The 26,532-nt window shown below is 41.3% G+C and overlaps 1 protein-coding gene across 1 annotated transcript in view; it reads left to right on the forward strand.

Moving 5' to 3' along the window:
- Positions 1 to 25,222, forward strand: part of LOC126281548 (venom carboxylesterase-6-like) — an 87,761-nt gene extending 62,539 nt beyond the window's left edge. The window contains exons 8-10 of the mRNA XM_049980609.1: positions 4,915 to 5,044; positions 10,023 to 10,155; positions 24,885 to 25,222. Coding sequence (XP_049836566.1) covers positions 4,915 to 5,044; positions 10,023 to 10,155; positions 24,885 to 25,032 — 411 coding nt within the window. The 3' untranslated portion in view covers positions 25,033 to 25,222. The remainder of the gene's footprint in view (positions 1 to 4,914; positions 5,045 to 10,022; positions 10,156 to 24,884) is intronic.
- The last annotated feature ends 1,310 nt before the right edge of the window (positions 25,223 to 26,532 follow it).

The raw sequence follows: 26,532 nt of genomic DNA on the forward strand, positions 1-26,532 counted from the left end.
TTGTACCGATCTGGCATTGTTCAACTTAAACCACTGTCGCCAGAAGCACTCTTCACTGCCAAAGCAATTCAGAATAATCACAGGCTCAAGAGCGTGTAGGATGTTGGAAGACAACTGAAATACTAATTAGAAAGCACAGAGGAAATAAAACGTTTCATATTAATACAAAGTAATGCAAGTAAGGGGAGCAGCAGTCATTTGAAACAAGGGTAGTAACTTGTACTGCGATACCCTCACTGGCAAAAAATTACACTGGTTGATGGTGCTAAGATCCAAAGTCTCTTGGCAGTGTAATAAATGTAAGCTTCTAACTCAATACATTCAATAGACATGTCTGTTTATGTCACATATTTTGATACTCGCGAACTCATCCATAAATCGAAGGATGATCTATGATCGAACACGAGAAACGCCCAAAATTAAGGCAAATTCTCGATAATTTTCCGGGTACTCTTGAGATATTGTGGCGGTGCTGCGCTCTCTAAGCGACCGCAAGAAACTTTTAAACTATTGAACAAGGAAGCATTGAGTCGCATGAGTAGTAATTGTTGTCTTCCGTACGTGCAAAGAAGAATTTCAAATTGCGCTTTCTACATTGGTATCAAGTATACAACCTACACTAATTTTTATTGAATAATAGTGTATTTTTCAGAAGACAAAAATCGTAGAACTATCATAGAATTCTTATTTAAGAAAAGTGTAGAATTTGCACAAAACAAGAACTGTATTCTTTTTGAAAGAAAAAAAAAACCATTATCTTTCCTCACGTACGTATACTTAAACAATAGAGAAATGCTCTAACTTATTATGCCCAGAAACTCCTTACATAGGTTTACTTATTATAGACAAAAAGTAGTGTTAGTCATCAGAACTCATTTTTACTTCCAGTTACAGCACTAGCGCTGAATTTCGATTAGAACCAGTTGACTTTTTAGTCTGCTGCTTTATTTACGAACTACAGCATGGTAGCAACTACATATACTTCATCTCTTTTAATCCGAGCCTTAGTGAGTTGTGTAGATGCTGCTGTAACTCTTTCGCTGCCGTAGCAGCCCACTCTCCTTTCCAGTAGAAATTGCAGTGTTGAGAATTAAAATGGCTCAAGTGCACTTAAAAATTCGTTCAAAATAGACCACTCGTCAGTCTTTATGATATGTGTGAAAAGTGTTTCACTGAAAGTGAATATTTTTATTTGCCCTATTCTGTAGAAGACCAGTTCTATACAAAAGAAACTTAATGACTGTGTTATCAATTTCTGCTTATTTGAGTCAATCTTCTGAGGACGTAGAAACTTAGAAGTAAGGCATATAACTTGTACTTATTTCAGTTTAATATATATAATCGTTTACGGTCTAACTAAAACTTTTTGTAACAAAAAAGTTTTTTTTCAAGTTACAATTTTATCTCTAATATACAAGCCAACAAAAATTAAAATGACCAATACCGAATGGATGGAAAAATAGTGTAAGAAATCGACCAACGTATGCTCCTGTCAGACTGAGATCTATTATTCTGGTAAGGAAGGAATACCTTGTGTATTTACTCAATGAAATTTAGCATTCAGCAATATCAAACAGTATCTTTTATGAAAAATAATTTGTCCCAAATCATTATGATCGAAACCACAGTGACGTGGAGGACCATAAACATCTAAGGTATCAATGCCTGGAAATGAGTATTTCAAAACCTTACACCACCAGAAATTATTGTTTTTGACCTTGAATTTCATAGAGGGTTAAACTCCTCCCCTGCCGTGTCGTTTCCGTGGTATTTGTTCCTGACCCAATGTATTGCACAAGCGATGAATATGACGATCGCTGAACTCTAAGTTTCACTAAATCAGTACAATCTTCCTTTGTTATCGGTTGCACCTACTTCATCTCACAAAAAATCCATAGCATTCAAACGCTCAACTTCGAATCCCTTTCTGTGTTTCCTGGCAGTAAAACACTTCGCTTAAAGATCTCTTGTAAGCGTAGCAAAGCCACACATATATACCTTAAATGCTTGAGGTACGCTTGGAAGATGGCTGTCCTACTTGCTAAATTTTTCTGAGTATGTAGTGGGTCACGAGTATGAGCTAATTTGTAAATCTGGTAAATGTTCTCAAAGCCTTGTAATATCGCTTTAGCCGGCCGGAGTGGCTGAGCGGTTCTAGGCGCTTCACTCTGGAACCGCGCGACCGCTACGGTCGCAGGTTCGAATCCTGCCTCGGGCAAGGATGTGTGTGATGTCCTTAGGTTAGTTAGGTCTAAGTAGTTCTAAGTTATAGAGGACTGATGACCTCAGCTGTTAAGTCCCATAGTACTTAGAGCCATTTGAACCATTTGAACCATTTGAATATCGTTTTGGGAACATTCCCTTTATGATAATGAACACTGGAACTACACTAGTGACCAGTGATGCTGGTCAGAGAGGTTAGTTATAAAACTTCCTGGCAGATTAAAACTGTGTGCCCGACCGAGACTCGAACTCGGAACCTTTGCTTTGCTTCTGTAAAGTTTAGAAGGTAGGAGACGAGGTACTGGCAGAAGTAAAGCTGTGAGTACCGGCCGTGAGTCGTGCTTCGGTAGCTCAGTTGGTAGAGCACTTGCCCGCGAAAGGTTAAGGTGCCGAGTTCGAGTCTCGGTCGGGCACACAGTTTTAATCTGCCAGGAAGTTTCATATCAGCGCACACTCCGCTACAGAGTGAAAATCTCATTCAGGTTAGTTACAGTTTTGTAGAGCATGGCAGTGAATCAGAACATATTGGACAGTCTGTCTATGTAGTTGCTTTGAGAAAGGAAGATTAGGATATGCTTGAAAAATGGCTGTCCTACTTGCTAAATTTTTTGAGTGTGTAGTGGGTCACGAGTATGAGCTAATTTGTAAATCAGGTAAATGTTCTCAAAGCCTTGTAATATCGCTTTAGCCGGCCGGAGTGGCTGAGCGGTTCTAGGCGCTTCACTCTGGAACCGCGTGACCGCTAGGGGTCGCAGGTTCGAATCCTGCCTCGGGCATGGATGTGTGTGATGTCCTCAGGTTAGTTAGGTTTAAGTAGTTCTAAGTTATAGAGGACTGATGACCTCAGCAGTTAAGTCCCATAGTACTCAGAGCCATTTGAACCATTTGAATATCGCTTTGGGAACATTCCCTTTATGATAATGAACACTGGAACTACACTAGTGACCAGTGATGCTGGTCAGAGACGTTAGTTATAAAACTTCCTGGCAGATTAAAACTGTGTGCCCGACCGAGACTCGAACTCGGGACCTTTGCTTTGCTTCTGTAAAGTTTAGAAGGTAGAAGACGAGGTACTGGCAGAAGTAAAGCTGTGAGTACCGGGCGTGGGTTGTGGTTCGGTAGCTCAGTTGGTAGAGCACCTGTCCGCGATAGGCGAAGGTCCCGAGTTCGAGTCTCGGTCGGGCATGCAGTTTTAATCTGCCAGGAAGTTTCATATGAGCTCAAACTCCGCTGCAGAGTGAAAATCTCATTCAGGTTAGTTATAGTTTTGTAGAGCGTGGCAGTGAATCAGAACGTATTGGACAGTCTGGCTATGTAGTTGCTTCGAGAAAGGGAGAAGTTTTGTAGAGGGTGGCAGTGAATCAGAAAGTATTGGACAGTCTGGCTATGTAGTTGTTTTGACAAAGGGAGAAACTCGCCTGCCGTGTGGTGCAGGCAGCATTATTTCAGAGGGATATTGAAGTAATATGTTCAGAAGCAAATTGTGGAGAAGAGATTATATGAATGCAGAATTTTTAATATGTAAGTGTGTAATTTGTTATTGTCGGAATACTGCGTGTGGTTAAGTGTGGTTAAAGTTGGCTGCAGAAATTTTGTAGCGAAGCATATGAACTTGTCTGGTATTTGCAGTAAGTGTCAAAGAAGGCAGTTATAGGCAAGAAAATTTTTAAGAAATATTTTTCTGATTTCTCTAGTTGTGGTAACTTTATGAAAGGGTGTATTGTTGTTATGACTTAATGAAGCATAGTTTAACTTGAACGCTATGTTCTCAGTTATCGGTTGTTAAGTTCAGCTCCCCATTTTTCATTCTTTAACTTCATGGTCGCGTTTATATAATCGAATTGCACATCGCGAGTTGTGTGCTGTGGAAGCATTTTTGTGAAAATGCCCGCATCTCGTGGTCGTGCCGTAGCGTTCTCGCTCCCCACGCCCGGGTTCCCGGTTTCGATTCCCGGCGGGGTCAGGGATTTTCTCTGCCTCGTGATGGCTGGGTGTTGTGTGATGTCCTTAGGTTAGTTAGGTTTAAGTAGTTCTAAGTTCTAGGGGACTGATGACCTAAGATGTTAAGTCCCATAGTGCTCAGAGCCATTTGAACCATTTTGTGAAAATTAGTGAGATACCGCATTGCATTGTGCATCGCAAGTACGGTAAATGAAATTTGTCTTTTGATAGTTTCATCATTATCTTAATAATGACAGGTTGCAGAAAAGACGAGCGTTCCGTGCGTATAGGTAGGCCAATGAATTTAATTACCATCAAGGTTCATGTCCATTGTAAGGCTCACTGATTGTCAGAGCGTTATTTGTGAAAGTAATATATCAGTTAATCGGCTTAATACCTATAGAAGAGCTCAGTAAATTGCTGTCTTGTGAGTTTTCATGCAGTTCTGTAAGAAAGTCAGATGCGTTAAATATTACGTTCATTTGCTGTATAGTTACTACAGTCAATGTTTGCAAGGCACAAATTAAGATTACCTGTATACAGGGCTAACACATTAATCTGAATTATTTGTTTCACAGTCAGACAGGATATGTAAATTTCATTGAAAACCGATTGTTTTCTCGCAGGCAAATTGTCTGATATACTGGCTAGTCTTGATGTAGCGGTTAGAAGTTTTAACGTTGATCTTTCACACTGCTACACCCTGTATGAGATCAACTCCTGGCTGAATCCCCTCTTGTGTTGCTGCAGCTGGGGACGGACCAGCACTTTGCCGAGCCGACGGACTCGCTGGTCCGCTACGTGTCGCAGCTGTCCGACCAGCCCGTCTACTACTACCTGTTCGACTACCGGGGCGCCAGTGGCGGTAACACCACATATGGTAAGCTGCAACACCGGTTGTTGAGCGCGATTGTTTTAGAAACGAGATGATTTTAATAAATTTAAACTTTTCGCAATTTGTTTTCACGGCACGTATTAATCATCATTAAATGTTTGCCGATCACCTCTGGATAAGGCCCTTCTTTACTCTCTCCGCTGCACAACGATCTCCCAGTACATGTCTCCATTCATCTACATGTAGATGGATACTCGCAAATCACACTGAAGTGCCTGGCACAGGTTTCATCGAACCAGCTTCACAATAATTCTCTTTTATTCCAATCTCTTACAAATGACGGAAAAAACGATCACCTATATCTTTCCATCGAACCAGCTTCACAATAATTCTCTTTTATTCCAATCTATTACAAATGACGGAAAAAACGATCACCTATATCTTTCCGTGCGGTATGTCGTTTATTTCATTATGATGATCGTTTCTTCCTATCTAGGTCGGCCTCAACATACATTCAGAGGACAAAGTTGGTGATTGAAATTTCGTGAGAACATTCCGCTGTAACGAAAACCGCCTTTGTTTTAATGATGTTCATCCCAAATCCTGTATCATGTCCGACAAACTTTCTCCCCTATTTCGCGAGAATACAAAACGCGTTGTTCTTCTGTGAACTTTCTCAGTGTACTCTGTTCATCCAATCTAGTAAGGATTCCAGAACGCGCAGTAGTACTCCAAAATAGGACGGAAAAGCGTAGTGTAGACAGTCTCTTTAGTAGATGTGTTACATTTTCTATGCGTTCTGTCAATAACACACAGTTTTGGTTTCTCTTCTATGCAACATTTTCTATGAGCTCTTTCGAATTTAAGTTGTTTGTAATTGTAGTTCGTAGGCATTTAGTTGAATTTACTGCCTTTAGATTTGACTGATTTATCGTATAATTGAAGTTCGACGGTTTCCTTTTAGCTCCATTGTGTATCACCTCACACTTTTCATTTTTGATTGCGTCTGCAATTACGTCTTCAACTCTGCTCTGTTCGCTGATACATTTTAGTCTTATTCCTATTTTTACGCGTAAATCCCATCAGGCATCTTGCATTTAAAGACCATATCACACTGTTATAAGAGAAACCAAACAAACACTGAAAACTTTCGCTCTCATTAGTATAAGAAGTTTAGTTTTGAAAATAATATTTGGATTTCCAAAATAAGCACCTCATTTTCTTGTTAAGTGAGACGCAAAAAGTGCCCTAGGAATCTGAAGAAACCTTCGTCTGGAGAATGAGACAGATGCCTTGCGCGAACTAAGAATTTGTTTACTATCTAGCTATGTAGTATAGCTATATAGTATACTTCATGTTACATGGCATATGTTGCTAGTCTCAGTTTAGATTAGTTACAAAAATGTGACCACCTGTCAAAAGCCTGAAAGGTTTTGCAGCACGGACAGCTGCCGGACCTGCAGAAAGAGAGTCGGTGAGATTCTGGAAGCTACTGACTGGGCCGTGGAGCTGTGGAGTCGCGCCAACTCCAGTGCCGTAACCAGCTGCGCTATTTTTCTCGGTTGAGGGAGGACCCATGGTGCTAACAGCCCGATCGATGTGCTCCCACAAACTCACGAATGGGTTTAAATCTGGGGAACTGGTGGCTAGGGGAACATGATAAACTTATCCTGGTGCCCTTCGAACCACGCACGTACACTGCGAGTTGCGTGACACCTTGTGCTGGTACATGTCATCGAGGGAGGAAGAACAAACTGTAATTCAGTTCCACAAGGATAAATGCATCCTTGTGTTGATCTATTGTGCCTTCCAGAATGACGAGCTCACGGAATTCCACGAAAATATTCCCCAGATGATAAAGCTCCATCCACCTCCCCTTGTTTCCAGATGTTTCATTCAGTACACGCCAGCGGCCATCTGTTCACTCATGATGATGAGGTTCCATACTCCAAGGAGCGTAAGCGACGATGCGGGTAACCCGCACAGCTGTACTAGCAAGGCGCTAGTGGAGGTGGTTTGCCATTGCCTCTCTCCGACCGTAGTGGGGATGAATGATGATGATGACACAAGAACACCCAGTCACCTCAAAGTAGGAAAAATCCCTGACCCCGCGGGGAATCGAACCCGCGACCCTGTGCGCGGAGAACGAGAACGCTACCGCATGACCACGAGCTGAATCCGTGCGATCGATCGTTAAATGTGATTCACATGAAAAGGCGATGTGTCACCACTCAGTGGACGTCCAGTTGCGGTGTGTGTGTGTGTGTGTGTGTGTGTGTGTGTGTGTGTGTGTGTGCGAAATCTTATGGGACTTAACTGCTAAGGTCATCAGTCACTAAGCTTACACACTAATTAACCTAAATTTTCCTAAGGGCAAACACACACACCCATGCCCGAGGGAGGACTCGAACCTCCGCCGGCACCAGCCGCACAGTCCCAGTTGCGGTGTTGGCGTGCAAATTACAGCCTTCGCCACCCATGAACGGCAGTCATCATTGGTGTGTTCACCAGACACCTGCTGCGGAGGTCCGTAGTCAGCAATAATCGGCGAACGGTCGTTGAGGAGGCACTCCCTTTAACCCCTTTGTTGATCTGGGCAGTCAGCTGGTCATCCATCCACCCATACACATCTCCGCAGCCCTTGTTTACGCCTGTCACCTGGGACCTTTGGCTCTGGCTACGGTTATATCGGCTACGGTTTCAGATGGCGCCATTTTACTAGGCATGGGATACTTAAGCCACAGCGTACAGTTTATAAACTCAACCTTTTGGGAAATGCTTCAGCCCTCGGCCCAAATGCCAGTGACCATGCTATTCTGGACGACAGACAAATCAATTCGTTCCTGCATTAAGACAGCGACTGCACTGTTGTCCACGTCCTCACGACACGCTTAATATCCCGTCCACTACTAGTGCTGCAACCTGCCGTCTGTGACTGGTTATTGCACGTTGAAGTCGAATATAAGAGATGATCACATTAATGTCGCTGGCCGTGTAAGTTGGTATTTTTAGTGGGTGTTTTGGTTGTGAATTAGTTCGTTAAATAATCCGTAAGTGCGATCTTTCATGAAGCGATGTAATCCTTCCACACTGTAATAAAATCAGCACAGGCATTTTACACCTTAAAGAGCGATGAGTCATTTACAGTGTGTTATATTCAAGGGGTGTCAAAGACGAAATATGATGTAACAAGACGAGTTCTAATCAGAGGCTTCAGATATATAAGAAAGTTTGTATATCACCATAGATCGCATGAGAAATTAATATCAAAACACGTCATATGACTTAATTTAATCACGGAGGTAGAATCTCAAGAATTTGAGCAAGAAACGTCGTTACACCCATTTTCAATAAATTAGTCATCTGTAAAACAAAGGATGACTTCGTCCTCAACCAAAATATAGTACTATCACATAAACTATAGCTTTGTGTAAAACAGACGGTCCACCACTTTCAGTGAGAGAAATATTCATGGATAGAATCTGACACTTTAAACCTCCGATATTACTGAACAGGTTTTCAGGTGTATGTATGTTCTCAGGTGTATGAATGTTCGGAGACTTCTTATGTTATAGAAGGCAATACGTTGTCCTCGACGTTAAGTGTGCGTCAGAGACAAAAGCATCGTCAGCAGTGCCCCAGGGAAGTGTGACGGGACCACTGTTGTTCCGTACAGACGTATGTGATCTGACGGATGATCTGAGTATCCGTTTAAGACTGTTTGCTGATGACGTTACAGTGCCCGGAAAGTGTCATCACAGACTGACTGTACAAGATTTCCTATTTGGTAAGATGAATGGTAACTTGTTATGATTGTGGAAAAATGTAAATCATAGCAGATGTGTGCGGAAAAGGAGCGTATAATGTTCTTATACAATGTTACTGTCGTTCTGCTTGCCAGTCACATCGATTAAATATTTAGGTTCAGCGTTGCAAAGCGACGTATTATACAACGAGCACGTAATGTCAATTGTAAGGAAGACGAATGATTGACTTCAGTTCATGTTTGATGGAGACTTTCGAGACCACTTCTGGGTATTGCTCAAGTCTCTGGACTCCCCACCAGGTCGGAGTTCGGATTAAAGGAAGACATCGAATGAATCCAGAGCTGTAGGGCTATATTTATTACTGGTAGATTTGATCAACACATACGTATTACGGAAATGCTAAGTGAGTTGAAACAGAAATATCTGGAGTGACGAAGGCGTTCTTATCGCTAGAAAGTATTGAGAAAGCTTAGAGAAGGACATTTCTGACAAGCTGAAGAATGGTGCTACTGCCACGAACATACATTACGTGTAAAGACTGCGAAGACAAGAGTGGTCATGGATCGTACACAAGCATATAATCGCTTTTCCCTCGATCCATTTGAAAGTGGAACACAAAAGGTTAGGGCGATCAGCAGTAAAAGGTACCCTCCACCTTTCCCGTAAGGTGGCTTGCAGAGTACGCATGTTGAAATAAACGGACGAGTAGACAAGTCGGCTGGAAGAATTCGTAGCTGGAGGAGGTAAGTTACTCTCTCTCTCTGGGCAAAAGTAGTTTCGAAAACTGTTCCATATATATGAAACCTGAAGTCGGTGAGTGAACTTTGTGATTAGGTAAATCATTTTACATTACGGTAGACGTACAAGAATTCCGAAAGGACATGCCCCTGAGAGAGATTGATAATATAAACAACTAACCCCTGATATGGTGTGCAGTTAGTTCTCTTGTGATCGGAAATTCTTTCATGGTTTTTCTTTTTAAGTCACTCTAAAGGACAAACGCCTCTCACTTAAATAATCGCATTAGAATAATCTCTACAGACTTGTAAGCCTATCATCGATATACTGTACGGACATCTTTACGTGATTGACATATGTCTTCATGTGCAAGTAATTTTTTATGGTGATGGATACGTTTTTGCTAATGGACGAAGGTCACCATTAGGATTTACAAAATGCTCTACGAAGTTAATATATCTCACACTATTTGCTTTGTTGGCAAGCTGGTGTTACTATAAAGCAATTATCTCTCATAGGTACCCCTCACGCAGCGGAAACGAAATTCCTGTTCCTTAACACCGCCAGCACTGTGGAGTGGGACCCGAACACTCTGGAGGGTGCTTTGAGACAGAGGATGGTTGACACATGGAGCAACTTCATAAAGTTTGGGTAAGTATACAAAATAAGTTATTTTCAAGAACTGCATGACAGATAAATTTACTTTATTCCCTCCTTTTCTCCGCGAACTTTATGTAAATGGTCGTCTTGCATCGAAGGAAACATTGTTATGGACCAGTCAGAATCACCAGATCGGTTTGTTGACTGAGGTTTATCGCGGTACAAGGGATTGGGAGTTTTGTTAAATTCTATAGGTTATGAGCAGTGATTAATCATAAAAAATAAATACTGAATACTGCAATATTATTCACTCTGTACTGTAAAATCATTTACTCTGTTAAATATTGTGGGCTAGCATGAGACTCTGAAATAACTCAGTACCACGATAACATACGCACGGACATTGGCTATTCCGAAGTACGCACAAAATAATATTTTATACACAGCGCGCGACTCACCGCCTTCTAACACATAGTTCACGTGGCGCTGCTATTATGGAGAGAAAATATGCGTGCTTTTACCCAAACTGTAATGATTAATTTGGATATCAGTGGCTACTGGTCATTTATGTACCACTTTTACAAAGAAACTGAGATATTTTTTATGCTTATTAAACGGAATATTTTTCTGTATTTACTATTCGTTATCTGCAAGACAAAAACTGAGGAGAATCTCATCTGCCGTTAAGCGGACAATCTTACACATACTGAACTCATTCAGTACGAAAACATTAATGAATGGAATTTGTCATTACTTTACTAGCTTTGAAACTATTAAAATATCAAAATACAGAAGTCTCCCGCATTTACATTTAATATTACAGACTGAATTTCTAACTAAAAAAATGTCGTCAGCGTAATGGCCGACCAAATGCTGCTAGGGAGAGACAGCTCCCCGCAACACGAAGTTCTGAAATAGAGTTATTAATTACAATTAATGGTGGCTATTATGGGAGGTGCTCACTACTTCAATGACCATCATTTTTTAATAACAATTGGAGTATATTCTGATAACTTACAGACGACATACATTAAATATCAGACTGTGAGACGATGGCGGCCTTCCACTATACGAAACAAGCTAGGAAAACAGAAAACCCAACCTCAAAAAAATTATTTCTGTTCTTCTTCATCTACACTACACAGATACTATAAACAAAAGGCTATTTGTTCAACGCAACGCTGGTTGCGAGCTTCACAGATAATAAACTACACTTTATAGTATTTGATATTCATCGCGGACATGAACACAGTCTTTCAACAATTTATGGTTCACACCTCACTATTTTTTAGCACACAAAAAGCCCTTTAAATTTTTCTCGAAATGTCAATTTATGTGAAATTCCATAACAGGTTATATACAGGGGGCTCCGTCAGTCCTGACCACCTCAAACAGCCTTTAGTTCTGAAACAGAATAAAATAGGTATCAAAGCAAATGGTGAACTACCAGTGGGACATGAAGTCTTTCATTGCCTTTCTCCTGGTGTCGTTCGTTACAAAGATGTGAGCAACAATTCGTCTTTTTAAATAACGCTCCACATTTTTATTCGGTAATCAAGTTACTCTCCTCAACGGCTGTTTAACAACGTGTCTCAGAACAGCGTCCTCCTCTACTATTAGCTCACAGTGCAGCAACATAGGATAACACAAGGAAAATGATCATCGATCATTCAGTCAACCGTCTTCAGTTGAAGACTTATGAGAGTACAATTTACACCGACACAGAGATGAGGGTAGAAATGCTACTCATTTGTGGAGACTGTGCGTTAACAGCATAGTAGCTGGAATAATGATTTCTTATTTACAACATGGGTGCACGTGGTACAGTTGTGTAGTACTTTTAAATGGTAGGTTGAACTTCTACATCCAGTTCGTTGGTGTACGTTGTATTCACACATACTAACTCGAGACAGTAGAGAGAATGACTGGTGTGCATTTGAAAGCTGTCATCTTCTGTGTCCTCAGCACTCAAGCCAAAATTTAAGCAGTTTATAACTGTTTATAGCCGTTATTCCGACGGAACCTATTAAACACGAATCACTATTCATTATGGAACAATGACATGTAACATTCACAGGCCAGTCCAAAACAGACTCCTGAATAACAAGTAATGATTACCAACCACCATAAAAAGATAGGCGACTTAGTGAATTCAAAGTTTGCGAACTTCTTGCTAATTTGGTAGAAATCGCCTCGTAGTTGGTCATCCGTGCAATGCACATGTTGTGCAATTTGCGTAATCTGAAAACTCTGAATATTGGTTCAATACAAAAGCCCAGAGCTCTGAACATAAAACGAATTATAGTTGTATGAGATCTGATCTGTAACGTATGCTGTCTGCACTGCTGTATTTACCATCAGTCTGCTGCAGGATTACTTACCCAACAATGCTGAAAATCACGTAATACATAAAAATACAATAATATATAATAATATGGCGTTGGGAAATGTGAAAGATGTTGGTGTGTGTGCGGTGCAATTAAACATTGGATCGTGAGCTTACATAAGAACATTGTCACGGGTAAAAACAAGGAAAGTTTCGGGAAGAAGGGCACATTAACACCACATTTGCTAACATTTATACTCAGCAAGCCACCCAAAGGTGTGTGGCGGAGAGCACTTTACGTGCCACTGTCATTACCTCCGTTTTCTGTTCCAGTCGCGTATGGTTCGCGAGAAGAACGACTGTCTGAAAGCCTCCGAGCGGGCTCGAATCTCTCTAATTTTACATTCGTGATCTCCTCGGGAGGTATAAGTAGGGGGAAGTAATATATTCGATACCTCATCCAGAAACGCATCCTCTCGAAACCTGGCGAGTAAGCTACACCGTGATGCAGAGCGCCTCTCTTGCAGAGTCTGCCACTTCAGTTTGCTAAACATCTCCGTAACGCTATCACGGTTACCAAATAACCCTGTGACGAAACGCGCCGCTCTTCTTTGGATCTTCTCTATCTCCTCCGTCAACCCTATCTGGTACGGTCCCACACTGACGAGCAATACTCAAGTATAGGTCGAACGAGTGTTTTGTAAGCCATTTCCTTTGTTGATGGACTACATTTCCTAAGGACTATTCCAATGAATCTCAACCTGGTCCCCACGTTACCAACAATTAATTTTATATGATCATTCCACTTCAAATCGTTCCGCACGCATACTCCCAGATGTTTCACAGAAGTAACTGCTACCAGTGTTTGTTCGACTATCATATAATCATACAATAAAGGAACCTTCTTTCTATGTATTCGCAATACATTACATTTGTCTATGTTAAGGGTCACTTGTCACTCCCTACACCAAGTGCTTATCCGCTGCCGATATTCCTGCATTTCGCTACAATTTTCTAATGCTGCAACTTCTCTGTATACTACAGCATCATCCGCGAAAAGCTGCACGGAACTTCCGACACTATGTACTAGGTCATGTATATATACTGTGAAAAGCAATGGTCCCATAACACTCCCCTGTGGCACGCCAGTGGTTACTTTAACGTCTGTAGACGTCTCTCCATTAATAACAACATGCTGTGTTCTGTTTGCAAAAAACTCTTCAATCCAGCCACACAGCTGGTCTGATATTCCGTAGGCTCTTTGTTTATCAGGCGACAGTGCGGAACTGTATCGAACGCCTTCCGGAAGTCAAGGAAAATAACATCTACCTGGGAGCCTGTAACTTGCTCTATTAGCAAAATCACTTGTTTTACGGAATAAGAAGATGTACATTCAGACTGGTTATTTAACACCGAGCTTCAAGATAATTGCAAAAGAAATCGATAATATTACAGGATATACAAAACATTGATGTTAAAGAATCGAGTCGACTTGTTACTGAATGAGAGGGGTATGTTATACAGATTAATCATGTGTGGCACTAGTCATTCAAGAAGTAAAAAAAAGGATTTTTTAATAATCTATTGCAAGAATAGAATACAACACTTAGGGATTTATCAATATAATTGCCTCTACTTGTACCAGTGCTGGACTATCTTCTGAATTCCACGTGGAAAGAATTTTTGAGGGTGTGTGCAAACCCATTTATCCCCTGCTGCCCGGACTTCATCATCAGTGAACCTTGAGTCCCTATGAGCGTAATTATTAGGTTAGAAATGTGGTAATTTGAAGGTGCCAAATTCGGTAAATATGAGGGGGTTGGTGGGGGGGGGGGGGGGAGAGGTGGAGAGGGACAAGGAGGTGGACTATAGGCATTTGATGGTATCTAATATGAATCTAGCGCTGGATGGCTTCGTGTTGTCACGCAGTAACACGACGCCACTAGAAACCAGTCCAAGGAGCCTTTTCAAAATTTGTTGGTTTCAAATTTTCACGCATAGCTTTGGCTAAGTCGCACTGTTTTTTACTTCACGGCACGTAATATTCAAGAACTGCTCCCTTATTGAGCCAAAACGAAGTCAACATGACATTAACAGCACTTCTGGCAGTTCGCTCCTCCTTGGATTTTGAAGATGAAGACTGTAGCCACACCATTCAAGCCTATTTTCGTTTATATTCGTAACAATGCACCCACATTTCATCTACCGTTACAGTACTGTGAAAAAATACCTCCTTTACAGCCTCGTACTGTCGCAAAAGCTCCCTCCACATATTCATGCAGCTTTCTTTCAATTCTGACGGCAAATGTTTTAGAACCCACCTCGGATACACTTTCTTGAACATCAGTGCATCACGAACATTATGGAGTGCTAAGGAGACGCTAATGTTCATCGTCGTTGCAATATTACTCACAACTCTCAGAATGTTGTTCTCCATGACTGCATAGACAGAGCGTCCTGGACGTAACAAATCCTCAACTATTATTACAACCCGTTTGAACATACCTACCCACTGGAACACTTGTGTTCGACTCAAACAACTTTCAACATACTGCACTGCTGTCTAACGGTGAATTTAGATGTCTTTCACCCCTTCAGCTAACAGGAATCTAATGACACTCCGCTGCTCCACGCTGGTGTAACCCTGAAAGGGTGCTGCCATCTTGTTTCACTGTTCCCCAGCATTCTGTTCGCGAGGCAGAGATGCCGACCAGATATGACAATAGGTGTAGCATATCACCAAAAATCACAAACTTGGTCGAAGTTTTGCTTTTTTAAATAACTTTATACAACTTTATTTATTAAATGGACATTGTATATTGATATGCACACGACTAAAACCCCTCTGCAGAGAGCTATGTTAAGTGTTTATATCAGAATTCCACCTAAAAGTAGATTTACTTTGTGTAGCCGCGACATTGGAAACATGCAGCCGGAAGATATTTGCAATATGTTGCTTAAGCCAACTGCATGTAGCGATCTCACCGTCAGATCTGCAGCGACATGTACTAAATCAGCCAATGACGACAGCATTGCCGAGCATCACCAGGGCAAGTCACCAGATTAACTGGGAACACCACATCCCAATCCAAATAGTTCAAATGGCTCTGAGCACTATGCGAATTAACTTCTGAGATCATCAGTCGCCTATAACTTAGAACTAATTAAACTTAACTAACCTAAGGATATCACACACATCCATGCCCGAGGCAGGATTCGAATCTGCAACCATAGCGGTTGCTCGGCTCCAGACTGTAGCGCTTAGAACCGCACGCCCACTCCGGTCTGCCATCCCAATTCAATTTGATCTCTGACAAAAAGCATCCGATTGTCGACCGCAAACCAAGAGCCCCCCTGAGATATGGACATTGTCTGGCTAAGCCAAAGAGCTATGCTAGACAATTCTCCATAGGTACCAGAATGTCTATGTGCTAGCCTCTGTGAATAACGAAGCATAGCGTCATGTTAATGTCACTGAAAAGAGTCGAGACGGAAATAGACTATTTCACAGATTTCTTGTGTTTCCATTTATTTTGTGCCAGCTCCAGTAAGAGGACGAGTTACATTACCCTGCATGGCTGCACTGTATGCTAATATGTGAGAGTCAAAGTTAATCTCGTGATACATTTTTAGCAACGTCATCATTTCGTGAATACTACACTACAAAACATTTTTGAACAGGTGTTGCTGACAGGAAATGGCTTACCAAACAAAAATACTGAGAAAAGACGAACTACCGGTCACGTCTTCTAAATGTATGACTTTATAACGAATAGAGCCTTTTGATTAATGTCCCCGTGAAAGCTGCAGAACTTTTGTTTTATTTTTCTTCTGGACAAAGACCCATTTGGGGTGTTCAAGAAAAATTAGGCACTCCGTATAGCGATGGGACTGTAAGGATCTCTATGGCACCTACAGAATATTGATAAAAAATTGTACAGAAATAAACCAAAGTAATGACCCTATAAGCACATTGATTACCACTAATGTAGTGTTATATTTTGAATGACTCCATTGTGCCTTCAGTTGTTAATTTACCTTTCATTTCCGTTAACAATTGCGTGTATCGAGGATAAATTCTTAGCAACTGGGGATCTAGGATAAAGGAAAATCTTTCAAATTTGCTGATCAAACTCCACTACACTTTTAACGTTTCAGTACTGTAAATGTTGCTATAGCATCCTCTGTTTCGAAAAGCTAACAGCAGAACGTAAGCACGTGTAATAAACTAACATTTGCACATTTTTAAATAGAGTAGAAATTTGAATTTCACATAACAATGAACAGACCTCAGGTTGCAGTAAGTAGGAATGACTCAAGGCAGGATGGCACAAGCAAGCCATTAACGTTTATCTCCCGGCTGGAATCAGGTCAGGTACTGAAGTGTGAACGCGTGGACAAATAACAGACTATACCGACAGGGGTAGCGTACTTCTCGGCGCAGTTATGACTGTGAGGGAAACATCAGGTAGGAAATTTTGTGTTGTGTTTGCGGGAAGATCGTTAAACTCAGAGAAAAACCAGCTCATATACTGAAGTGGGCAAATATTTTTTAAGGTACCAATCATTACACTATCTGTACCTTTACGCCTAATAACATCCTGTATATTCACACTTCAATGCTACGCATTGATCCCAAACACAAATTAATGGCCGAGACCTTGGCTGTAGAGATCTGCATTTCGGCTATTCAAAAATCATTCCATCTCGAAAATCACCTCGATGTCATTCTGGAAATGCTTTCCGCGCAATGTTTTCTTCATCCAAGCAGAGAGAATAACGGCGGTGTGGCAATATTTTAGAGGCCAAACAAGTAGTGTAGAATGAGCTTGTCGTGGAGCAAATACACCCCCTTCAACAAATCCTTGCAAAGCTTCGCCTTCATAGCCTCTCGAAGGCCCACCAGGAGATTTTGATAATACGCTCCTGTGACAGATCGCCATTTACGACCACAATTTGTTAGCACTACGCCAGGACAAAAAACTGCTCAGCACTACCATTTTAGGCGAGGATGAAGACACATGTTTCCATTACTCTCTTTGCTCGTTTGTCCTGGGTGATAAGAGTTATATTCTAAGCGGAAAACGATGTACCACGAATGTCAGTAGACGTGAGGTGCATTTTAGAAAAACGACCCATCACGGAAGAATTAGTAAAGTTTCAGAAAAATTGGATGATTTATTAAAGATAGAGAGATTCATAAATTAAACAAGTCAGTAAAGTCATTCTGCAAGCACTTATTCGGCTTGGCATTGATTGATAGAGTTGGAGTTCCTCCTGAGGGATATCGAGTCAAATTCTGTCAAAGTGGCGCTTTAGATCTTCGAAATCCCGATCTGGTTGGAATTCCCTGGCCTTAGTGCTCCAAACACTCTCAATTGGGGGAGATCCAGCGACTTTGCTGGCCAAGGTAGGGTTTGGAAAGCGCGAAGACAAGCAGTAGAAACTCTAAACAAGTGCGGGCGGCCATTATCTTGCTGAAATGTAAGTCCAGGATGGTTACCACGAAGGGCAACAAAATGGGTCGGATAATATCGTCCACGTATCGTTTTGCAGTAAGGGTGTCGAAGAGCACAAACAGAGGGATCCTGCTATGAAATTAAATGGAGCCCCAGATCATCACTGCTGGCTGTCGGGCCATATGGCGGGCGACGTTCAGGTTGAAATGTCACTGCAGTTTTGGGAGTCTCTAGACACAGTCTTCGCTTGCGTTGGAGCTCAGTTCGAAGCGAGATTTATCACTACAGTCATTTGAGTCCAGGCCGAATGTGCTTGACACCAATGCAGAAGGGCTTGTTGGTGTACAGAGGTCAACGGGAGTTGGCGCAAGAGGCACCGTGAGCTCAGACTCCTTTCTTTGAGCCACCTGTTAATGATACTCGTGTTCACTGGAGCACCAGCTGCCCGTTGGATAGGTGATAATTATGACACCAGGGCTCTGAGTGCGTGTCTGACGATAGCTGAGTCCTCGCGTTGTGTCACCACTGCAGGTCGCAGCACTACCTTCTTGACACTATGTTTGGCCATGGTTTACCCATTCATTCCAAAATCGTCAAATAGTGGTAACACTACTGTTAAAATGCCGAGCAATTAGTTGATAACTCCAACCGGCTTCTTCGAGCCGAACTACGTATCTTATCTCAAATTGCATATATTTTTCACCCGCCTTTCTGCGAGGCATATAGATGTTCAATTCAACACATGGAACGAAATTTGCAACGACTTTATGCCCTTCTATTGACATGTAATATATTTACTGTACTTATCAGATGCCCGGTGAAATTGCGCTGCAGCGTACAAAGTCATCCATCCTCCGCCAATATTTACAACTTTGCATTTTCCGTTGATACCTTTTTGAATCTCAGTTTGTGATCAATTTGCATAATCTCCTCCGAGGTGGATCGTGTTGCTCTTGTGTGTGTGTATGTGTGTCAGAGTGAATATCCAGTAGTCCCTCAGGTAAAGAGAACATGCGGACTGGCCTGACACAGCCTCAACATTCGCTGCCTCGTTTCGGCTGGCTTTCCGAATTGGAGTGAGTAATCTCGAAACCTAGCGGGTCGAGCAAGATGCTAACAATATATCCATGGTTCTTTTTCTTCTTCTTGTGTTCAACCCTGAGGTTTGTTTGCAGCAGGTCCTCTCTTCTGTCTGCCTTTTCTCTTCATTTCCACGTATGTGTTACATCCAGCGTCATTCATGATCTGTTGCATGTATGGTATCGTTGGTCGCCCCGCCGATTCCTTTCCTCAGTATCTCCTTCTGCTATTTGTCCAATAATGTTGTTGTGTCGTAGGATGAGTCCTACAAGTTTATATCTTATTGTTTGGATTAACCTCCACAGAGATCTGGTCTCCTGTACTCTTCTAAGCACCTCTTCATTTGTTACTTTCTCTCTCCAGCTGATCTTCATCATTCTTCTATAGCACCACATCTCCAGCGCCTTTAGCCATCTTCTCTCTTCTCTTCCAATTGTCCAAGTTTCACATCCGTATAGGGCCACACTCCAAACGAAAGCTTTTATGATACGTTTCCTTATTTTCAGCCTGATGTTTTGCTGGTGAGTAAGATCCTCATCCGATTAAATGCAATTTTTTCCTTTTGTATTCTGCTCACAATTTCTTTCCGGCTTCTACCATCACTTGTGTGTTGGCTTCCCAGGCAAGTATAATCCTCTATCACTTCCAGCTCCTCTCATCTAATTCTCATTCTCAGAGGCTCATATTCTGCTCCTGTACTGCATACCATCACTTTAGTCCTTTTCTTGTTTATTCTCGTTCCATACTGATTGCACAGAATCCATCCGTTGTTCTGAGGACCTCCTTTAGATTATCTTTTGTCTCCGTGACTATAGCAATATCATCTTCATAACGTAGCATGTCTGTCTTCTGCCCATTAATTTTGCAACTACTGATGTGGGGACATCAGTAGTTTCTGGAACTTGGTCTAGAGCGTCCTGGACGTAAGCGTTGAATATAAGAGGCGAGAGAGCACATCATAGTTTTACCCGTTTTCTAATATTTACTTCTTGTTTCTGGTGACAGTTCCTAAGCACTGCCACCTCATTCTTATAGAAACTGAGTGTCACACGGATGTCTTTGTTCTTCATTCCACTTTTCTTCAGTACTCTAAACATCTCTTGCTAGATAACGTTATCAAATGCCTTTTCAAGGTCTACAAAGGCTATATAAGCTGTTTTATTTTCCTGTAATTGCTTTTAGATAAGGAGTCTCAGTGCCTAAATCGCTTCTCTTGTTCCCAATCCCCTTCTGAAACCAAACTGGTCTTCCCTCAGCATATCCTCCACCTTCTCTTCAGTTCTCTTCAGAACTATTTTTATGAGAATTTTTGGTGCTTGTTATATCAGGCTTAAAGTTCGGTACTGTTCACATTTTGTAACTGCTGCCTTCTTTGGTATGGGAACAATGATGCATTTCTGGAAGTCTGTCGGAATCTCTACTGTGTTATAGATGGACCTAATAAGTTTAAGCAGCATCGTTTTCATGCTGTCACCAGCATTCTTTATTAGTTTTCCAGTTATGTGGTCAATACCCCGTTGCTATGTTGTCCCATAGTACTTTTAGACCTTTGTAAAATTCTTCTTGCAAAATATCATCTCCCTTGACATCTTCGTCTACCTGCTCTGTTCTTTCTTTTACTTCCTCCGAAAGAGGTGTTCCTGCATAAATTCCTCTATATATTCTTCCCATCTCTTCACCATGCCTTCACCAAACAGCATTTTCCCTTCTTTATTTTCTAATTTGCCTGAGAGAGTTGTTTTACATTTGTTAAAAAGTTTATTTGTTGTTCTGTAGGCTAAATCGGTTCTTCCGTTTTGCATATTTTCTTCCACTTCCCTGCACGCTTCCTCAAGAAACTTTTCTTTTGCTTTCCTAGCTTCTCTATTGACTAAATTCCTTAGTCTTCTGTATTCAGCTTTTCTTTGTTCATCAGTTGCATTTTTGGATAATCTCCCATTTTCTATAAGCTCAATAATATCTGCTGTTATCCATTTCCTCTCATTTTTGGGTTTATTTTTTCCATCTATCTTTTCTTCTGCTTTGTATATACCAGACTTATTTTGATCCCAGTCTTCATTTACTCCACCATGTTGAAAATTTTTAGCTAGGTTTCCTGTTTCTTGAGCTTAGGGCTTTACCAATCCCTCAGTTTTCAGTTTTTCTAGTTCCCGTTTAAGTTTTACTGGCTTCTTCTTTTTCTTCAAAAATTTGAATCTAAGAGAACTTTTCATCAGGACCAGGTTATGGTCTCTGCCTATGTCTGCAGATGGATAGCTCCTGCAGTCTTCTACCTGGTTCACAAAACGTGCTTTCACTAAAATGTAATCCTCAGGCCTCCAGGGGCCTTTCATATGTATTTTATTCGTTTGTGATGTTGTAAGAGTGTGTTTGCTATAACTAATTGGTGCCTCGAGCAGAACTCGATAAGTCGATCTCCTCTTTCATTTCTTATTCCAAGTCCATATTTGCCAACAATTCCTTCCTCAAGTTCTTCGCCCAAAACCGCATTCCAGTCTCCCATGGGAATCAGGTTATCATCTCCCTTAACATTTCTCAGCGCATTACTTGTTTCTTCGTATATTTCGTCAAAGAACGCATCTTACTCTTTGGTTTAGTTTCAAGTTGGACTAGTGTTATTCGAGAGTTATGTTGCACATATCCCTTGACACGTGAGCCATAGTTTTCCTCAAAATTATTTCCACTGCTCCCATTCCTGGTCTATTTTGGTCAGTGACTCTGTATTATTCCGACCAGAAATCACCCGATTGGGGCCACCTCACTCCGATATGACTAGGATATTGTTTTCCAGTCGGTTCATTTCAAGTCTTAGATTTTCTAGGTTGCTACACTTAAGCAGTGTTCTCACATTCCAAGTTTCTATGTGAAAATTGGAATTCTTTTCCTTAACCTTGCCTGTGTCTTTTGCAATCCCCACCCGGAGATCCGAGTGGGGGACTATTTTACCTCCGGATAATTTTACAGAAGATACTGGCATGGATTACTGCTGATGGTTGGGATAACTGGTAGTTCTTTAATGTGGTGGTTTCCCGTTGCTTCCCACATCCTATGCCGTTGACCATCAGCTGCTTCTTCCGCCTTAGGAAATGATTTCTCATTTCCAGGGCTAGAGGGTGCCCTGCCCAGCGAATGCTGGGGTGATGATTGATCCCGGTCATCTTTCGATCCCTGTCTACATTAGTCATCACACGAATTGACGTTGCCCACTCTCTACCGCGTGGATGTCTAGGTCAGGAGTTTCCCTTCATCGGGTCTAGGAACTTAATGTCATTTCTTAGTCCCCACCAGTACTTCAGAGAGCGATCCGTGGTTGTATTACCAATTTTAGATTGGCTCCGAGATGGTACTGCACCCGTGTTCAACCATCAGAACCTTTTTTTCTCTGACACTTAATTTTTCGTCACTAAGTTGCGTTTTACCACACTGGAAGTGTCTGCACGGCTTCACCACTGCCTGATATTAAAACTAATTACCGTCGCTACTCATTTTGCGGTGTTTTGTTTCGGATCCTCCAGCTTCATGCTACTAAAATGCCGCATGAGGGTTGGAATGTGTACAGATACTATAGACATGTCGTGTCAAAACTTAGCTCGTATTACATGAAGTTACGGGGTTGCAGCGTGATAACACCGACTTCTTGCCACGATATTTCGGCAGACAATCATCCAGCCATCTCCAGGTGAGTGCTTAGAAACGGACACTGCTAGTTCATACCCTAACTTTATACCAATATGCTGTGCTCTTCTCGATTTGGCAAAGGACGATCTCGGACTGCGGAGGGATGGAATCTGCACAGTACCTTGATAGTGTGGCAAAGCCTGCACAGGTTCATCAACGCTCACAATATGTGAAAGATGCGTTGGATATGATCACACACACGCCTTTCGTAGCCCAGTTCAATCAGACATAGCCGTGCATTCTATCTCCACAGGGAATTTCATGGATTATTCTGCCACTTAAATCTTGGCTTCGACGGGATCCTTCTGGGACCGGTGGAAATACTTTTCGCGCAAGATCTTATTAATCGCGATGGCGGCTTTAAGCTGGATAAGTCGTGGGACCCGGTGATTTCTTTAATTTCTTCAGAAAGAAAACATTTTATTACTAAAGGCAGTTTAGCGACAGTTAATTTTATCAGCTTTGACATCTGAAACCTATCTCCGCAAGAGAGTATTCCGACACAGAGCGCGCATGCAATACCATCTTTACATATGCGCCTGTGCACCATAGATGGAGCAATATTCGAAGAAGATGCGAAACTCGACAGAGGTCGTTCACGTAGCGGCTGCGTTTGCGCCAATTTTTGGCAAGAAGTTTGCGACATGACCTAGCAATTTCTAGTGATAAACACTCCAGCAGATGGATGAATGCTTGTCAGCCCAAATATCGTGACCAGAGGTCGACGTCATCCGGTTTGCAGTCCCGATACTTCATGCAATACTCTTTGTGCCTGGAAAATTTCAAGAGCCACAACTAGGCTCGTTCTGATTAATGAAACCTGAGAAATTATTTTTTGAAAAAAGAGCACTGCCTGGTGGATATATGGGTTACCACTACAGACACTAACATCCTGTAAGACAAGGAACGTTCAGTGGCTACACAAGTGGATTGTAGTTGTTCGATGGACATTTCAGGCTTATTGACTCTGCTTCTTTAGCTGCCAAAAGTAACTGACCTCTAAACTGTTGAGCACTTGCAGCACTAATTTACGTCAGGTGATGTAATGCATTCAGAAAGCTAGAACATAGTGATTTAAGAGGAACAATAATTTCGTTTCCGGTTGCTGTGGCCGAGCAGTTCTAGGCGCTTCAGTCTGGAACCGCGTTATCGTTTCTGTCGCAGGTTCGACTCCTGCCTCGGGCATGGGTCTGTGTGATGCCCTTAGATTAGTTAGGTTTAAGTAGTTCTAAGTTCTAGGGGACTGATGACCTCAGATGTTAAGTCCCATAGTGTTCAGAGCCATCTGAACCACTTGAATAATTTCGTGCATACGTTCGTCCCCAAAATCTACAGTAACAAACATCTCGTTATTAATCACTGAATGTTCACACATCGCTGTACCCAGTAAGGAACTGCATGGTATCATATGCACAACCCACCACATTAGAAAGGGTGCTAAATCAGCTTCTCGCCTCCTACACAAAAATATATTGTTCTTGGTTTATGCGACACGACTAATAATTTTTGTGATCGTTCATAGACAAAATGTTACAAAATTAGCTGATACGATCACGAACCATCACATCTCTACGTCCCGTATGTGAGGGCTGTTAAATATAATATTATAATTTTTTGTGGTCATAATTTCCTGCGGAAGAATTTATTATGATATTCTGTTAGGTTAATGTATGATAAACACGCGGTACTAGTTTCATTGTTGGCATGCTTATCAAAATGAAGTGCATCTTTTACCAGCCACGTAGTCCGATTATGGTCGCTGGTGACTATTTTATAATTCTTAACCTGACTAAATATCTTCGTATCTGGCATTTTCCTTCTTAAGAAGTAGTAATTACAGCTGCCGGTAGTGATTCTGAAGGACCTTGCACAAAATAATTTGTAATACGTCTTTGCACGCTGTCAGAAACTCTGGGGCTAGTACATCAAATTCGTATGAGACTAGTTTGAGTAGACTCTCAACGTTATGAGTTTGAGTAAAGGTATGTATGTTTCAAAAAAATTATGATCATTCTGTATTGAACTGCCCTCGTAGTATTTTGTGGAGGTCTCGGAGCGAGCTGGCCACTGTCCTGAAAGAGAATGAACGTGTTCTGTGCTACAAATAATTCATCTGATCATTATAGTTTTACAATAGTGGATGTTTTTTTCCTATGCTATACTTTTAACATAATTAACCTGACAAAGACTTTGTGCAACAGTGATTCATCATGGAAACCATCAATCATGTATTGCAGGGATCCAAATGCTGGAAATGACAGTGTGAGGTGGGAGCCATTCAGCGTGTCGTCGCCAAACTTTCTGCACATCACTGAAGAGTACAGTCTGGAGCAGAACAAGGATAAGGAGCGGATGGACTTCTGGCACGAGAACATCCCCATGTGAAACTGCGTTCGGCTGGCGAAGGAGGACGAACTTCTGATTACAGTGTGTCGTAAAATTACTACAAGACGTCTAAGAACTGCGGAATTCATAAGTTAAATGCTGGTACAGTTGCTACACAAATACTGGATTGTGTACTGATGTTTTATGTTACCTTTTTATGTTGAAAATACAAGATACAGTTTTATCACTAGTTTCCCATGCCTCCTCACTTAACGATAGATGTTGAAATAATCTTTTTCCACGTCGATACACTTTCTTCGAAAATATTCTGGAGCAAGACCAATCAAATGATCTCCAACTGATATATAGTTCTAGGCGCGCAGTCCGGAACCGTGCGACTGCTACGGTCGCAGGTTCGAATCCTTCCTCGGGCATGGATGTGTGTGATGTCCTTAGGTTAGTTAGGTTTAAGTAGTTCTAAGTTCTAGGGGACTGATGACCACAGCAGTTGAGTCCCATAGTGCTCAGAGCCATTTGAACCATTGAACTGATATATAGTAGGTACTAATACACGTCATCAAGAGTGGATTGGCCATTGCTAGAAGTGCATCGAAATCCAAAGAAGTAGTAAATCATAGTAGCATACACACACATGCGCTAGATTGATGCAACTTAAACTTTATAGATAAACTGAAATAAATTCAAACATCACAACCAAAATTGTATAGGATGTGGCACAGAGAGTCTTTTTGAACCACTGGAACGTCTAAATCAGTAAGGCATTACATTGACAGAAGTATTATGAATTGGAGAGAGATCCTACATAACTCCTTTTGCCTGATAACTATTTCGTTACATGATATTGCGTTTACTGTCTGATATTGTAGTAACCGAGTCATCAGAATATATATCTAGGTCAGACATAATGAGTATATCTACTAACATTATTTCATTTACAACATTCAGAAAGAGGTCAACCAATATGTTTTTTCTACACTTTTCTGAATTCACAGATTGTTCTAATTTACCACTGTCTACATGTTTCTAAATTCTGTTAATGCAATTCATCAACTAGTGCCTCTTTTACCTCGTAAAATTTTCAGAGAGCACTGAACCATCTTCGCATCTACCCTCAAGAGAGTTACAGTTTAAACTGCAATATATTACCAACATTCTTCAATATATCTAAATTACTGAAAAAGTATTATCAAATACTCTCCACTGTTTTTCCTATCGCCTGTGAGTGATACCATGTTTTTGTATACTAATGACTTCTCTCAAACATGTTTCCCCTAATGAGATGCGTGATTTTCCTGCATCTCTATTCCACTTTTCTTAATATTAAAGATTTGTTAGCGATCTGTCTAACAGTATCTGTCTCTTACATTTTTCAACTCAAGAGAATAAACTCACAAGCCTAAAGTTCTCATTGGTAATTTATTTCTCTTTAGCTTCTAAACAACTGAGATAGCTCTTGCCTTCCTGTCGTTTCTAGCTCCTCTTGTATCTCGTTTGTTTTCACAGACGTTAATTCACCCGTATTTTTTCTTTCTTTTATAA

This window comes from Schistocerca gregaria, chromosome 7 (assembly GCF_023897955.1).
Source record: "Schistocerca gregaria isolate iqSchGreg1 chromosome 7, iqSchGreg1.2, whole genome shotgun sequence".
Lineage (NCBI taxonomy): Eukaryota > Metazoa > Arthropoda > Insecta > Orthoptera > Acrididae > Schistocerca > Schistocerca gregaria.